General features: G+C 56.3%; 1 protein-coding gene across 4 annotated transcripts in view; it reads right to left on the bottom strand.

Moving 5' to 3' along the window:
• The window catches only part of PTPRU (protein tyrosine phosphatase receptor type U), a 70757-nt gene that overhangs the window by 21328 nt on the left and 32483 nt on the right, over positions 1-16946 (bottom strand). Inside the window, exons 9-20 of one of the 4 annotated variants that reach the window (XM_037380922.1) lie at positions 14676-14785; positions 14070-14271; positions 13109-13211; positions 12697-12970; positions 10947-10983; positions 10300-10438; positions 8068-8097; positions 6356-6513; positions 3886-4076; positions 2628-2700; positions 1544-1620; positions 726-743 (exon numbers count right to left, since the gene is read on the bottom strand). In XM_037380922.1, the coding sequence (XP_037236819.1) occupies positions 726-743; positions 1544-1620; positions 2628-2700; positions 3886-4076; positions 6356-6513; positions 8068-8097; positions 10300-10438; positions 10947-10983; positions 12697-12970; positions 13109-13211; positions 14070-14271; positions 14676-14785 (1412 nt within the window). The remainder of the gene's footprint in view (positions 1-725; positions 744-1543; positions 1621-2627; positions 2701-3885; positions 4077-6355; positions 6514-8067; positions 8098-10299; positions 10439-10946; positions 10984-12696; positions 12971-13108; positions 13212-14069; positions 14272-14675; positions 14786-16946) is intronic. The other 3 variants (XM_037380925.1, XM_037380923.1, XM_037380926.1) reach the window with 3 other exon arrangements.

Genomic DNA, 16946 nt, shown 5'->3' on the forward strand with positions numbered 1-16946 from the left:
CAGGAGGAGGAGGAGGCTCAGCAGCCACCTGGCACCCAGCGCACCCTGTCCCGGGAGGGCGCACACCCCACAGCCCGCGAAAGGCTCATGCAACACCAGCTCTCAGCGATGCTCTGCACCAAAGTCCCCAGCAGCTCCCAGCTGGCATCCTGGGGTCCACTAGTTCAATCCCAGCTCTTGCTGCCACCACACCGGGGCTGAGCACGGCAACACCACCATGAGAGCCCCATTAATGATACCCCAATCCTGCAACAGCCCCACGGTGCTGAGTGACTGCCCCATTCCCCTCCTTCATGCCAGCTGCTTACTGGGGCCGTTCCCAACTCTTCACAGGGACGTACCAGCCCAAAGAGCATATCCCAGCGAGACCACTGCCAAAGGGACCGGAGACCCAGCGTCCCACAACCTTGACCACGGGTCCAACAGAGTTAAGCCACATCACATGCATGGAGGTGGTGGTGGCTTCTCCATCCACCGTGGGTCCTTTCACGGGGCATTTCTGTAGGCTGAATTCAACCCTTCTTCCGAGCACACAGGCCCTGCTCTCCATCACCCCAGGGAGGACGTGCCATGGAGAGCTCGCTCTCCCCTTCCCTGGACCATACCCAAGTTTATCCACAGATTTTCCCAGCCTGCCTCTCCCTGATGCTATTTAACAGCATGCTGCCCAGTATGACGCCTGGGAGGACACGGGAGCAGAGAGGAGAGGGGAACCATCTACTTACTTCTCGGTTTATCCGAATCTTAATGATCCCGTTGGGACACAGGTTTAAGAGAAAAAGATCAGAGACAGAGACATTAGTGAGGCAGAAATCAAGAGCCAAGTTAGAACACCTGCCCCGGAGCAGGGCATGGACAGCCAGACAGCCACAGGGGAGAAAGGACACATGGGGACAGGGGACAGGCACAGGGATGCAGCTCGGGCACAGGGAACCCATCGCGGTGGCATCAGGCCACCACTGATAAACGACGTCCTCCAAGCAGGTGGGAAGAGTGGGATTTGCTGCCACGTCCAGGAAATGCTCGAGCCTGCGCTCGGCGGAGCCTCCCTGCACCTTCCCTGGTCTCCGCACTGCTGGCAGGGAACATCGCTGGGGGGGACGTTGCTCTCAGAGGACACCAGGGCCCAGCTCTGCCCAGACTCACGTGCATTGGGAGGACCCGGGTATCCCGGTGTGAGGCCCCAGCTGGTCCCCTCAGCCTCTGCATCCTCCACCCAGCAGGGAGGGAGGGAGCGCTATGGACATGAGAGCAGGTGAAGGGAGAAGAGAGGATGGAAAAGGGGAGGAGAGAGGGGATGAGAAAGGAGGGACAGAGCGGAGCACAGACAGGAGGGACACAGCAAGCAGAAACCGAAGGTGAAAAGAACATAAATAAATCAGGCAGGCTCTTCATGGCATGTCTCAGGAACGCACAGATCAACCCATTCCGGGCTGTCTAAGCTCCTCCAGACGCTGGACAGACCCTGACAGTCCACAGGGTCCACAAGAAGCTGCTGTTCCAGCCTAGACCCCCCACGGAGACAGGCACTGTCCCTACTTACATCGATGTAGTTGGCATTGATGTAGTCCGAGTTGGGATCACCCAGCAGCGGGTGCAGCTTCACTCGGTGACGGTCATCTGGAGAGCAAGGGGAGAAGGGACTATCAGCCCCTGGGCAGGCGAGCACGGGGACAGCGTGTCACCCCCCATGTCCCAGGGCTCCTAGGTGCCCTTTGCAATTGTTTTGCACCAGGAATCTGCAAAATGCAGGCAGGTGGGACATGCTCAGGAGCAATCAATACAAACTGGTGGGGGTCTTCCCAAAGATGGTGGTTTAGACCAGCAGGGACACGGGCGAGCAGCTGTCAGCGCAGCATCTCCCTGACCTCTGCCCAGTCCTGCCAAAGACAGAGAGCACCCACCCTCCAGCATCCTGCCATTCTCCCTGGCAGGGCACCAGGATGGCTAGAGCCCAGACAGGCGAGCAGAAAGCTCTGTCCAACCTCCGGTGCCCACCTCAGCCCCAGACAATGCTGCAGCGGAAGGGATGAAGTTGCGGACAAAGCATGCAGGAGGTAGAGAGCACCAGAGGTCCTGGAGTGCCAGGCTTGGTGCCTCCATTCAGCAAGAACATCACTGGAGATGAAGCAGGAAGCAAAGCGGCTGTGCCAAACTGACTGGAGGGAGCTGGCGAGGAGCATCCTTTCTCTGGTGGGGTCAAGCCCCTTCCCAATCTGCTGTCCTAACAACTCACCATTCAACCCCTTTGTCTCATCCTGCACATCCCCACCAAGGCAGGGCTGTAGTTTCTAAGTCTCCATACAAGAAAACACACCCCAGGTTATCTGGGGCCTTCCAGCACCAACCAGAATATCATAGTGATGTTATCATCACCCCAAGATGTCCCATCCTCAAGAGTTATGCAGTTCCAGCCCTCCTATTTGCTCTGGTGTCCAATGCCCAACAGAAGCTCTCAGTCTGGGACCCCAGCACTGAGCAAGGACCCTTCTGCTGCTCTTGACCAAACAAACCCCACCAGTTTATTCTTGCCATGGACCACACATCTACCAAAAAAAAGGCCCAAAGCCCTTCAGAAGGTTTTTCAAGCTGCTTGGGGCATCTAAGCCTTTGCTAATGGCACTCACATGTCGACACATGATCCTGTCTCCCTTTGGTCTTGTCTTTCTTCTTCGAAGCATCCCAGCCTTCAAAGAAACTCTGTAAGAAAAGGATGGTCATCATGACCCGAGGGCAGGACTGTGGGGTCCCCCCCAGCACCAGCCTGGGGAGCAGGGCAGACAGGGTGGTCCCTCCACCCCAGCACCTGGGTCCTGCAGCCCCAGCTCCACCTCCATGGCACGCTCTGCCAGCTACACGTTTCTGTTGCATCCACAACATGCCCCATTTTCCAGCAAATTATAGACAGCCTGGGTTTTTTTCCAGGGTTGGTTTTGGTTTTTTTTCTAAACCTCCCCAGCCCCTTTCTCTCCCCAGCACAGAATAGGTTTGTGTATAATAACAGTAGTATTCATAGATTGGCGTAAGAGGAGGAAAGTGGAAGGAAATTACATGTTTTCTCCCCTCCCATAATATCTGAGTGCTTTCAAATGACTAGTTCCAAGAACATATAGCAGCTTTTCAAGGAGCACTAATGATTATAGCAAGCCCTGGTTTGTCCAATACATGAAAGGCGGGGGGGGGGGGGGGGAGGGAGGGAAAGCTCCTGCACTTGAAACAACCAAGCATTAAACAGTATTCTCACTGGGAAATTTCAATCGCCAGACCTGTGGGACACCGAGGAATCAGGAATCAACTCTGTTGGGTGTGCTGCAGTAGACATGGAGAACAGTGTGCTCCGTTACAAGCGCTCTGGCCCAGTGAGGTGGGATGGACCCTCGGGGGGGACTTCCCTCCCCTGGGATCACACCCCCTCTCTCTCCCACATCCTCTCCCTAGGGTCTGCACGGTCTTGGGAAATGCCAGACTCTAGAGGACTTGCTTGTCCTTAGGCTATGGCCATGCTTATCACAGGACAAGCGTGCTGGAGAGCAGCAGAACACAAGATCGTGGTGCCCAGGAGGACCTGAGAATGGGAGAAGCATCCCCGGCTCTTGCAGGAGAGAGGGGATGATGCACTGCGGACAGGAGAGGTGTGGGCTGGCAGGACTGGCTTGGCTGATGATTAAATCCTGAGCTGCCAGGACCAGAGATTTGATCCAGACCCAGGGACACCCCACGTGCTGCTAACGCCTGCCCAGAGAGCTGTGAGCTCCAGCTCCTGCTGTCCAGAGCATCGCAGCTCCAAGTCTGCAGCATCTCCTCCCTGCACAGGGGTCCTACCCGCGCCACCTTCTCCAGCCTACCTCCCACCCTCCCCAAGACACCAGCACAAGATGTTCCCACCTCGTACTCCTGCTTGAAGCCGTAGCCTTCTGCTGTCTTCATCTGGTTGATATGCTGGAGGAGATCTGCCACCCGCACGGCAGGATGGAGCTGCCCAGTGTGATATGGGGACCCTTTGCGGCCGCACTGGCGGCGGGGGGAGCCCCCCAGCAGGCTGCTGGACTCGTTGACCACGCTGCTGCGCTGGTCACCTGCAGAAGCAGAGGGAGAACCAGGGGCCATCAGGAGAGCAAAGCCTTAGACTGCATCCCCATCACCTCCTAGCACCCACAGAGGGGTGACAGGGCACCTGGAAACATCCCCAGGGGATGCCGGTATTGCAGCCAGACCCTCTCCAGGCACCACAAGCAGCCCAGACACCCCTCTGCTCTCCGCAGCGCTTCCCATACCACAAAGCTGAAAATACCCATTACAGCCTTTTAGGACCACAGCAGATCTCTTAGAAATCAGTGGGCAAGATCTTAAGGGGATTAATAAACTTATTTCCCACCTACTGGAACAATTAACTCCCCTGCAGACAAGTAAGAGCTACGTGCCCAAATATTCACACAAAGTCCTAACTTGAAAAATCACATTGCCAAAGTCTCCAGCCCAGCTTAACAGTTAGTTTTCCTCACTCCTAGATACCGGTGCCATATTCCTAGCACTGACACAAATGGAGCTCGCTGCTGTTTAATTGGGGAGTTTATGCAGCATTTACCTGCTTTATGCCTTTGCTGTGTAATTACCAGCAGAACCAGACTAAGACCTCACCTACATTTATCAGGGGAAGGTCCCACACCAGATCTTGAAATCTGGGTCTGCACAAAACCTGACACACTCCAACAGCTCCCCGAGATGTGGCAGGCATGGATCCTGCAGCAGCCAGCCTGGAACGCTGTCCCCACACTGCTGGGAAGCAGCTTTGCAAGACAGTGCATCCTGGGTGCACTTTCCCCTAACAACACTTCTGAAAATCGCCCTTGCCATCCCCCCTCGCAAAGCTCGCAGGCTTGGTGGTTTTGATCTGCTTGAATGCAAGGAGCAGCCCCTCGCCCCCTGATGCACCTCCCGGCTGCTCGTGCAACACTGGTGCAGTGTGGGTACAACACGGGTGCAACATGGGTGCAGCACATGCACAGAGCAGGGTCTCCATCAGGCATCACAACCCCTAAGGAGATGATGCTGCAACCTTTGCAACCAGAAACATCTCCCTCCCAGGCTGCCAGCGCATGGCTGAACCAATGGGACAACATGGGAGAGCCATGCTGCACCCCACGGCGTGGCTGACGGGTGCACTGACCGCTGGGTTTTAAGAGAAATTAAATCCACGAGTCTGCGAGATGCTGACAGCTCCATGGAGCCACACACCGAGGACGCACCTGCGTTTCTGTAAGAAGGATTAGTGACACCTTTTAAGTGCAAAGAAACTGAGGCATGGTGGGGAACAGCCCCCAGCTGCTCACGGAGCAGCCTGCTCATTTACCTTCGTTAATTAACGATGCTTATAGGCAGGCAGTGGCCACAGCAGCGGCTGCCCCCAGCTGTGGCAGAGAACCCAAGCTCCTCGCATCTCCTCCTCTACCAAGCAGAGGGATGAGTAGCAGCCAGCAACAGAGCCAGCACACAGGTGGGAGCAGGATGCGGCCCCACAGCCCCTTCCCTGAAGAAACCGAGGGCCAGCAGTCCCCGCTCAGAGACCCATCAGCCTTTGGGCATGTTGAGGACAGCAACCAACAAGTAATACACCTAGCCAGATGTATTAAGAGGAGGAAAAGTTTGCCCTCTGGGCTTCCATTATCCGTGAGACAATGCTGCGAAACGTATTAATCCCGCAGCCGGCGGCGAAGAGCCGTGTGTAAGCAGCATCTTGAAGTTACTGTAACAGATGTTATTAGCATATGGTTGAAACTGGGGCATCCAACGAGTTATTTTACAACTAAATCAGCACAGAGATGCATACTCCAGTGGGTGTTAAATTATCAGTCTCCCTCTGATGCGAACACTGTGGCTCTTTTAACCCTTCAAAGGCCAGGACTGTGCAGAACACCGCGGAGCAGAGCCACGTCAGGTGTGCGGGGTGAAGGCTGGTGCAAAGCTTTCAGCCTCGGCATAGGAGAAGAGTTGGGGTTCACCCAGCTCCGGGGGGCTGCAGCCAGCGTTTGAGCCCACAAATGGCCTCAACCCTCCCAGCCAGCAGCTCAGCTCTCTGCTTCAAGAGGCTGAGATGCAGAGACTGAGCCCCAGCTCAATTTCCTTCAGCAAAGCCTGGATGATAACAAAAGCTCCTACAGACACCAATGAGATCAATGTCCTTGGAGGTTTATGCAGAGCAGGGAAAAGCCTGCAACATCCCACACATATCAGATTCAATACCTGCTACTGAGCCTCGGATAAATGTTTCAGCTGTTTTGGGGATATTTAGGGATCACCGAGGACCCTCGCTGCAGCTGGATGGGGGCAGGGGGACACCACAGGTCCCTGTCCTCACCTCGGTTGCCGTAGTTGTGGGTGTCCATGAAGGAGAGCCCCAGGCGCTCGTCCTCCTGCAGCGTGCTCTGGTCGGTGAAGCTCCTGTCGATGGCACTCATCATGTGCGTCTTCTCGTGGCGGTAGTTAATGGTCGCTTTGGTCATGTTGACGGGTTTTCTACAGGGGGATGCAAAGGGGAGGAGGGGGAAGAAGCGCAGGTAAGTAGGGCTGACCCAGCGGTGCTGTAAGATGTCCCCCCAAAGCTACAGGGCTCGGATTATTTCAGGGAGCAGGATGGATTATTTCCATCAGCTATCAGCATGCTTTGCTCTTCTGGTGCCCCAAGCTGGTCACACACATGGGTCAGCTCTCACTGGCTGCAGCAAGTCCAGCTGCTCATCCTCAACGTGCCCTCCCATCCCCTCCCCAAAACACCCAGCGGCTGGCACAGCCGGGAGCGCTCCTTGTGCCAGCAAAGGCTCTCCCCGGCTGCCTGGCCCCGCACAGGTCTGCCCCAGCTCTCCCCCAGCCCCATTTCCCCAGGCATCACCCACCCCTCGCTCCGCACCACCTCGCTGGTCATCCAACGCGCCAGGCACATCGCTGCGCTGCACGGTGTGAGCGCAAGAAGCAGAGGGCAGATGGGGAACTGCCGGAGCGGGTCCAGGGGGACCCACACGAACGGGGAGAGGGCTGGAATGCTGCTCCTGCGGGGACAGGCTGAGGGAGCTGGGGTTGTTCAGCCTGGAGAAGGGAAGGCACCGGGGAGACCCTACTGCTGCCTTACGGTAGGTAAAGGAGGATTGTAGGAGAACGACGGGGATGGACTCTTTAATAGCGCCTGTAGCAACAGGACAAAGGGTAATGGTTTGAAACTAAAAGAGGGAAGATTCAGACCAGACAGAAGGAAGAAATTTTTTTATGATGAGGGTGGTGTAATGGTGGCACGGGTTGCCCAGAGAGGTGGTAGATGCCCCATCCCCTGGAAACGTTCAAGGTCAGGCTGGACGGGGCTGTGAACATCCTGATCCAGTTGAAGTTGCCCCTGCTCACTGCAGGGGGCTGGGACTAGGTGGCCTGTAAAGGTCCCTCCCAACCCAAAGCCCTCTGTGATTCTATGAATTTTCATTTGGGACCATCTTCTTTTTTTCAAAGCCTGCATGAACAGATAATGCCCACCACAAATCACAATAATATGTAATTCTATGAATCTAAAACCATGCCTGGGGGCCAAATCCATCCCAAGGGACAGGCTAACTGCACATGTGCTCAGCACCCACCAGGGAGGCTTTTTCCCCCCCACGCAAGGTCCCTGTTAGGCACCTAATGAAGATGCTAGGAAAGCCCAGGAGCTCTCGCTAGAACCAAACCTCACACCACAAATCCAAGACATTCAGGCAAAAAAAACCCAACTGAGTGTTTTTGAGAGGCACCATCAGGCTCTCAAAACCCAGAGCAGGGATTAAACCAGGGGAAGGACGAACAGGGGACCCAAGCCCATGTCAGATCTTGGAGGGGCTGGGATGCTGCCAAAATCCAGAATTCAAGCCAGAGTCACTGACCCTTTCCCTTTATGCTGTCTTTAGTCTAACGAGCTCAGCAGCATTATTTTCCCCGAGCCAAAGAGGCCTTTAAAATGTACTCAGCAGAGAAAAGGACTTGTTGGAGCAGCAGGGCAAGGGGGGCGGCCGAGAGGAAGGGTGAAGGAGAAAAAGAATGACAATTACTTACGGGTAATAGGAATAAGAATAGTAGTTCCTCCTGGCAAGCATGCAAACAAAGAGAACAGCAGAAATTGCATAAGCAGCTTTTCTCCAGCATAGGGAAGGGGGGTTACAGGGCAACTCGGCTGCCATAAAATTAAATGCACCGTAAAGAAACCCGGCTCCCCTTTTGCATCCGTATCTACTCCGGGCAGGAGCCGGCATCCCGGCAGCAGGGCCCAAGCACCGGCTCTCAGGGTGACCTCAGGCCCCGCACCAGCAGTGGGGTGTCCATAGTACCGTTGTCCAAGGGGTTATTCCACAAGTTTTAAGGCTGAACAGCAAACGTATCCAAAATATAGGGCATCCCCAGGGAGCCAGCTAGGGGCCGGGCAGCCCCAGGGGGAGAAGCAGGGTCAGGACATCATGCTTCCAGTGCACTATTTATTAGGGGCAAGCGTATTCCGGGGGTGCATAGCCCTTCCACCACATCGGTGTTTTTCCAGCAAAACGCTCTGGAGAAGACTTATAAGCTTGTCCCACTTTCCAACAGCCCCAGATTCAGGGCCCTCACCACCGGGTCTGATTTGTGGTTCTGGTTTGTCCTTCAACAGGTTCACCCCGGGATGCTGAAGCAAAGCTGCTCCTCCTCCTCCTCCTGCCCTGCAGCACTGGCAATGGGAATGCAGCAGCCGCACTCATGGCTTCCTACCCACAGCGTCACTCCCAAAAATACATCAAAAATACATCGGCACCGCCGCCACTTGCTCTGTCAGGGACAGATCTGATGCCATACGCACAGGCATCTGCCCAGAGCAGCAGCAGGCGGGGAGCCACGGGCCAGTCCTGCACCCCTTGCAGCGTGCAGGGATGCCACAGCCTTGCTTCTCCAGCTGGCATAAATCAGCAAGAATCCTTTCAGGGTGAACGAAGCCATAAAGAGCTTTGCAGATTTACAGGGGCTGAGGTTGTGCCCTGCTATTTTTCTCTCCCCCCTGGCTGTTAACGTACTTTCCTCCCATCATCCCTGCACGGGGAAGGCATTTAATTGCTGCCCTTTCTCCCCTGCTTCGAGAGCCCTCCAGCTCGGCGCTGCCTCCAGCCCCGCACCGTCAGAAGCTGCTTTCCAGAGCGCTGCACCCAAGCAAAACGCAGCGGCCACATCCCCAGCACTCCCGGGGCTGAGTGTCCCCAAAAGCCCTCGCCCTCCTCCCTTCCCAAGTGAAAGCCCACCGCCACGGCAGCCGCACTTAGCTCCCCAGCCAGCATGGGGAGCATGGGGACCCCCAAGGGGGTGGGAGAGCAGTTTGGGGGTCCCCAGGAACCATCAGCCCTGGGAAAACCTCCCCTCCAGCACGCACCCAAATCTTAACGACTCATTTAGAGCCAGGTGGAGGCTCTCAGCAAGGGATTGCTCATGTTTCACTGGAAGCTCAGTGGCTCCCCATTAAAACAAGCCCAGGAGAAGCTGGGATGGTTTGAGCACCCGCACACCAGGGCACCCAGCCCCCGGCAGCCCCCTGCCCAGCCCCAGAGGAAGGGGGGATGCTGCTCCTCCCAACACTCTCAACGAACTAGAGCCCAAGATGAGAGCCAGAGTCTGCCCCAGTATTTCAGCAAGACACACTGCACCACTTTCCAGGTAAGAGCCATGGATGGAAATTCTTTTTCCAGCCATCACCCCAGAAGCGAGCACCCCCAGGGCTCTGTCCCCCAGCGCTGGGAGGTGCTGGGTGCTCAGCAGAAGGGTGATGGTGAAAATGCCTTCCCCTCCTCCCTGCCCCCAGGAATGCCAGCCCGATGCATGGGAACCGTGTGCAGCCCCATCCCCAACACCCCCCATGGCAGGGCACCAGCACGGCCAGAGCAGAAGCATTTCCATCAATGCAGAACTGACAGAGCAGCACAAAATCGAGAAGCAGCAGAGAAAGAAGCAAAAGATTGAAAAATACAGGGGAGAGGGCCAGTGGAACAGAGCTCCAGAGCCCCGAGGGCAAAGGGATGTCCCCAGAACTTTGCTCCTCAAGCCCCAGCATCCCCAGTGCCTCCTGACATGTCTCATGTCACAGAGCAAGGAGGGCACCATGCCCAGCAGGATGCACAAGCACATGGAGGCACAGCTCAAGGGAGGGTTTGGAGTCTGACCAGCGCAGCGGTATCACCACCAATAACTCCCAGTTAGTGCTGGGATAGCGGAGAAAGGCTGAGCTGGGAGGAAGGCATGGATGGTGGCACCAGCCACGACACCAGGTTGCCTTACCCTTTCCGAATGATGACGATGATGGCTCCCAGGAGGATAATCAGAACGATGAGCCCTCCAGCACAGATCCCCAGGATCAGGCCCATCTCCTCCGAGTGCTGCGACACCTCCAGGGGACGCTTGCTCTCTTTGCAGGCAGCTGCCAGGGGACAAGGACAGATAGGAGGGGTCAATGCTCAGCTCTGTGGGGGGAGAGGGGGTGGCAACATCAGACAGGAAAACACTGGGATTTGTCCGGTGGGATGCACATTGCTCCTTGAATATATTTTATTCCACCGAGACATTATGGGGCTCTGCAGTGCCACACCATGACCATTGGCAAGTCCCTCTCTCAGTTCCTGTGGGATGAGACCGTCCCTTTGTGCCACTTTCCATCACGCCCAACATAAGCTTGTCCATCCCTGGATTCAGCATCCAGCCACAATAACGGCATTAGGAGGAAAAACTCAACCAAGGGAAAAAACCCAGACACTAAAGAAAGTGCAAAACGAGTGCAGGATAGGGCTGTAATAAACCACCATGCGCACCCCGACCACCGCCAGCACTGGTAACGGCACCCACCGGCACGGCCCCGACTGCCAGAGCAGCCGCAGGATCGGGTCCGCAGCCTCGGCGGGATCCCACCAGCTGGGAAAGGGAGGGCTCACCTTTGCGAGCAATCCGGACACAGTTCAGTCTGGTTTCCTATGGAGGAAAAAAGGAGGATCAGTGTCGGGTAAGCACCCTGGCGACTCCGCTCCCCGCTCGGAGTGAGGCTGGGCGGACACAAGGCTGGTCCATTGGTGCTTTGACACCCAAACTGAGGGAGCCTGCAGGTTATTTGTGCTGCGGCACCCACTGCTGAGCCAAAGGAACTCCTGAGAACACAGAGCAAGAGATGCTGCTAAACGGCGTCCTCAGCATCCCGTACACCAGCATCCCCAGGTCTAGTCGAGGCCATCGCTCCTGGCACAGAGGGGACAGTAAAGCTCAAGATCATCGAAGGAGGGACCCAGCAGATCCAGCTGAGCCGCATGTCAGCAGCACGTCACCAACTGCAGCTAAAACTCCCAGGTCATGATTCAGAGCTTTACAGGGCTGTTTTTCACGAATCAAAGTTTTCAAGCCCCAGCCCCAGTGCTCTGCACATGCTGCCAAGGTTGCCATGAGGGCTTCCAGCTCAGGTCTCCAACGGTTTCCACATTTGCATTTTTTGGGATGGCTTCAGCTAAGATATTCCATCTTTCCATGCATCCAACTTCTGTTACAAAATAAAAAGCACCATTTTGGCAGGACTGCCTTCTTCCCTGAGCATCCTCCAGCCCCTCAGGATATCAGTGCTGGCAACGCTGCTCCATCCACCCTCGGATCAAGACCTGCCCGCGCAGCGTGCCCAGGGCAGGGCCAGCTCCAGCCCCTCTCCCCAAGGTCACCAGCTCTTGCTTCTCCTGCTTCTTGCTCCATCTGGCACAAAACCCATGAAAAACCCAAGCTGGGATCTAGTTTTTTCATGACATCTGACAGCAGCCGGGACAAATCCATTGCCTCCCAGCAGGAAGGCTATAAAACAGTGTCAGCTACCAGTTATTATCCAGCAATGCCCGAGCGAGGCAGAGCAGAAATGGTCCCTGTCCGTCTCGGCTCTAATTACAACCCAGTGAGGTGTGAATGATCCCGGAGCAGAGGAAAGGATTCAAAAACCAGCACTTTTCCAGCAAGGTGGAGCCGTGCAGGATGAGGATGCTGCCGCAGTCCTGCTGCTTTGCTTCACAGCTCATCCTCCCCTGGGTGCAATGGGAGCTGCTGGAGCAGGTGAAGCTGGGAAAGGTCCCCAGGGGTTCCCAGTGGTCCCACCGGTGACTTGGAGGACACCAGCCTGGGGGGATGGACGGGCTGCTGCCAGAGCAGGGCTGTTACAGCTTCGCTGAGAGAACCGGCAGCAGCAGGCAGGGAGAGGGCAGCCCCGGAATTCAGCAGCTTCCCAGGAGCTCCCTGCAGCAGCCGCTGTGTCAGCAGAGGGTCCCAGCAATGTGCACACAGCTCTTGCTGCCCAAATGGTCCTTCACCCCAGGATTAGCTCCTGGAATGTGGTCTCCCCAGCACCGGCGCTGGCTGGGGTCTCAGCTGATACCGCAGCAGGTAGCAGAGGTTGGGCTCCTCCACCCCCAGCATCGGCACTGGGAAGGGGACGGGCACAGCCCAGGGTGCCGGGAGGAAGGGGGACACCCATCCATGACCCCCATGTGCCACGAGGGTGGCCCGGAGCAGCAGCTTCCCCAGGGCAGGACCCCAGGGTGAGACCAGAGAGGGACAAGCCTCGTTTTCTTTGACTCCCCCCCAGACCCCAGCTGGGCTCCTGCCTGGTCCAACTGGGACCTCAGACACGCTGCTGGATAGTGGGGTCCCACGGCTACTCACCCCTTTGAGGTTGCTCATGGCTTGGAAGTAGATGAGATAGGCTTTCTTGGGCTCCAGCGGCGGGTTCCAGTAGCCGCTGTAGGTCTGGTTGTCCCCCACAGTGAAGGGTTTGGCTTCGGTGAGGCTGCTGGCAGGCAGCTCAGCCCCAAAGTAGTGTACGGAGCCACGGGACACAGCGTCGTCAAAGGTGAGCGGCACCGGGAAGCACTCCTGCCCAGCCAGCTCCCGCTTCAGCTTCTTGGGCCGGTCTTCTTCTACAATGACCTGGTAGGTGCTGGCGAGGGCCAGGCACACGTTAGCTTCAGGAAAAGGATGATCCTGCCCTTTCCTTGGTGCTCAACCCCACCATCCATGCCGTACCACCCCGTTTGGGGGGGGGGGGGTGTCTCACCCTCGTGCAGCCCCAGCCTACCTGATGGGAGCCCCTCTGCCCTGTGCCGGACGCAGCAGCACCGTGATGGTGCTCTCCGACTCACTCAGCGGCGACGGCATGTCCCCATAGTCAAAGGTGGGAGCTGCAAAAGGAGCAGGGGAGAGTGGGCAGGGGGGAGTCCTGGTCCCCAGGGATGCACCTGGGGCTTCCCTCTGCTCAGTGGGGAAACTGAGGCACAAGCAGCCTTGCCCACAGCATGGCATCACCAAATGATGTAATGTGAATTATTCCAAATAAAGAAAACCCCTCCAGGTCTTGAACAAGTGTTATAGTTGGGAAAGGACCCATGGGTGTGCGCTGAGGGGGGCTACCAACACCAGTCTGACAGACTGGAGGAGACTGGAGCAGGATCCAACCTCAGCAGGACCCGAATGCTCCCACCTTCAGATGCACCCCTAGACAGCACCACTCTGAATCGCCAGCACAGCATGAACGTCCCACCCCAGAGCAGAAACAGACCCAAGCCAGCCCAGCAGCACCCCCAGACCAAGGTGGGGGACCCCCCTGTGTCCCCAAGCCACCAGCCGCCACTGGGGTCTGGCTGACACTGCTTTGCAGTTTCGGTGCACCCATTAGTGCTCATCTCAGCCCATTTGCTGCAGTTAATAGCGACGCCACGGACGTGAGCAAACGGCCCCAAGTACTGCAAGGCTTATTAACAAACCCCAATTAATCCCTTGCTTGTACACCGATAGCTCAGACAGCACCAGTGCACTGGGCTGGCTGGACTCCCCAGCCAGAGCCCCATAAGCAGCTCAGCTGATGGGTCTGGGGGGCTGCCAGGGGGCTCCCGGCACAGCTGCCACCACCAAGAGCATCCTTTGATAGCAGCATCCAGTCACCAAAATCCATGGGAACACACCGGAGGGTCAGCACTGCCATTGGACACCTGGGCAGAGGAGAAGCCCCAGCACCAGGTGCAGAGCCTGGGGGAACATACCGGAGATGTTGGTGGTGATCTCGGTGAGTGCTGTCTGGCCAAAGCCCTTGCCGGTGCGGGCTCGGACCGAGAAGAGGTAGGTGGTGCCGGGGTGGAGGTTGGAGAAGACGTGGTAGGTCTCGTTGCGTAGTTTGGAGACGGTGCGCCGCGGGCCAGGCACGTTGACTGCCGGGTCGGAGGACTCGATGCTCTGGTAGCTGATCTGCAAGGACAGGGAGAGCATTACCAGCGGCCTCAGGAGAGGAGAGACCTCAGATCCAGGTGGAGAAAGGGTTAAGGGATGGATTCAGAGGAGGGGATGGGCATGGGGACAGCCTGGAAGCCAGAGGCTTTTTAGGATACATCAAAAGCAGAGGTTCATCAGAAAAGCTGCTGCTGGGTAACACCGGTGACCCTGAAAGCAGGGTCCGCAGCAGGGACAAGACCTGTGAGCTGGACCATGCAGCGTGGGTCCGTGCTCCAAACAAAGGGCTTGGGGGCAGCAGTAATGCTGCAGCCACCTTTAACCCCCACGACCGAGAGCCAGAAGTTGCCCCAGATCCTCCCCACTGCATCCCTCCAACAGGACCCTCCCACGTCCCCGCGGGTACCGCAGCCAGGGCATACCTCGTACTGCGTGATGAGGCCATTGGGCTCCACCGGTTCCTCCCACTTCAGGAATATCATGTCCTCCAGCGGGGTGAAGGTGAGGGACTCCGAGGCAATGCCGCCGGGCACTGGGGAAGGAAAGGGGATGTGCTCGGACGTGGCAAAAAAACAGCTGGAAGAAGAAATCCTCCGGGAAACCCCTCCAGACGGCTGCAGCAGCTCTGCCCCACTGCTGAGCCACCGCATCCCCTCTGCCACGTCACCCAGCTCCAGCACCCACCAGACAGCGGTGGCTCCCCAGGGAGATGCTCTCCCAGGCAATGACGCTCCCGCTGCACTCCCAGGCCCACCGGTGACACTTCGCTGCTGGGGGTAGGTCCCCATGCCACAGCACAAGCCCCGCAGGTACCATTTCTGGTACCGCGCTCAGTTTCCAACAGCAGAGCAGCAAGCACCCTGCCTCAGCATCACCAGCAGAGCTCGCCTAAGTTTGCCAGTGTGAGGAAAGAAAAAAGAAACTCCCTCTTCTCATACAATCCAACCCCTCCCCCAGAGCCGCCAGCATCATCAGGAGACATTGCCGGCACTCCCCGCAGTGAGCGATAACCTCCTCATCTGCAGACAGGCTTGACATGCCCCAGCACTTCCCCCCTAATTAACACCACCACCACCAATAACCACAAATAATAACCGCGATCGACAGCACTGGGATCAATATTTGCTTCTCTACCATGGCTTTCCTGACCCGAGGGGGTCAGCAAGGAACACTGCCGAGCCATTGCCTCCCCCAAGACCACGATTCACCAGCAGCATCCTCCGCTGCAGGCTCGAGGAGCCAAAACACACACCCTCTCACTGCAGAGGGACATCAGCTTTTCCCCTCTATTTTTCTTTTTTGCAGCTTTTGTTCAGATCTAATTACAGGGCCAAGAGAGAGGGATCGCCTTCCGCATGCTTCCCACTGTGCAAATACACAATTTCCACTTGATTTACAAGTTAATTTAATCAGAGGCGCCATGTCCTACACGTGTACACAAGGCACTTATTAAATTCACAGAGAATTACGGAAACCTTTAGAGCAGGAAGTGTGCACCTATATAGATATTTTATATATCTATATGTATTTAAAAAAATGTATAGGCACTATATATGTGTACATGCACACAGGCACCATGCGCTTCTGCATGCACCAGGTTGAGACCAGCAGAGGCACGCAAAGGCTCCCAGGTGTACATATACCCCTCTGCCATCCATATACGCATATGTATGTATTTGTACGTATTTATTCTGACTTGCGTTGCATGCACCCTGCCTGCAAGGGAGAGAACTGGCTCCCCACACACACCTCCCCATGGTACCGACATGCTGCACAGGTATTTCCACACACCTGGGGTTGAGTCTCATCGTTTCACGCAGACCAAAACCAAAATCTCCCGCCGTGGGTCACCGACCTTCCCTGGATCTATATGGGGCACCTATACACCAGCTGGGCAACTTATAGATGCCCACCCTCTTCTCTCAGTGTCACGCCCACACACCCAGGAGCCAGCAGGACTCAGCCCAGGGTCCAAGGAGGACGCTGTGAGAAACACCCTTGATTTGGCCCAGTTATCATTGCCCCAGAAATACGTTTTCCAGCCCCAAACCAGGGTTTATCCCTTGGGATGGGGGTGTGCATCTTTGCAGCCCACACCAGGCCTCCCCTCTGAGACAAGCCGCAACGGATGCTGCAACTGAAGCTGACCTTGTGCCAAAAAAAAACATAATCAAGGGTCCTATTATTAATGAGCCTTCACCAGCTTGACTTAATTGCACGGGTGGCTGTTCATCACCCGGTTCTAGATGCCTGAATCCTCATCACCCTCCCAGGCAGGCAGGCAGGCAGATGCTGGGCCAAGCCTGTGTGCAATATCTGCAATATATCCATAGGCAGACATCCATCAATCAACCTCACCAGAGACCAAACGCATACACAGCCCCAGGTTCAATCCAAGGGGGAAGCCACAAGCCCCAGTTAATCACGGCATAGGGGAAAGCAGCTGGAGTGATTACAGTACAGCAAAAAGACATCTGGAGCTCCTGTATTAATATTCAATAAGAAAACAGCTGGAGCAGTCACAACACAGTGAGAACAGCTGAAACAATTATAGCCGGAAAATAAACCGTCAGGAGCGTGAAGCTGGGTGCCCCCAGTCGGGCACACTCAGGGCTGGGGATATAGGAAGTGCTGAAGCGCAGAGAAAGGTGCCAAATTTAGGCTTTCAAGATAAAAACAGGACCCAGAGACCC

Source organism: Falco rusticolus, chromosome 3 (assembly GCF_015220075.1).
Source record: "Falco rusticolus isolate bFalRus1 chromosome 3, bFalRus1.pri, whole genome shotgun sequence".
In the NCBI taxonomy this organism is placed as follows: domain Eukaryota; kingdom Metazoa; phylum Chordata; class Aves; order Falconiformes; family Falconidae; genus Falco; species Falco rusticolus.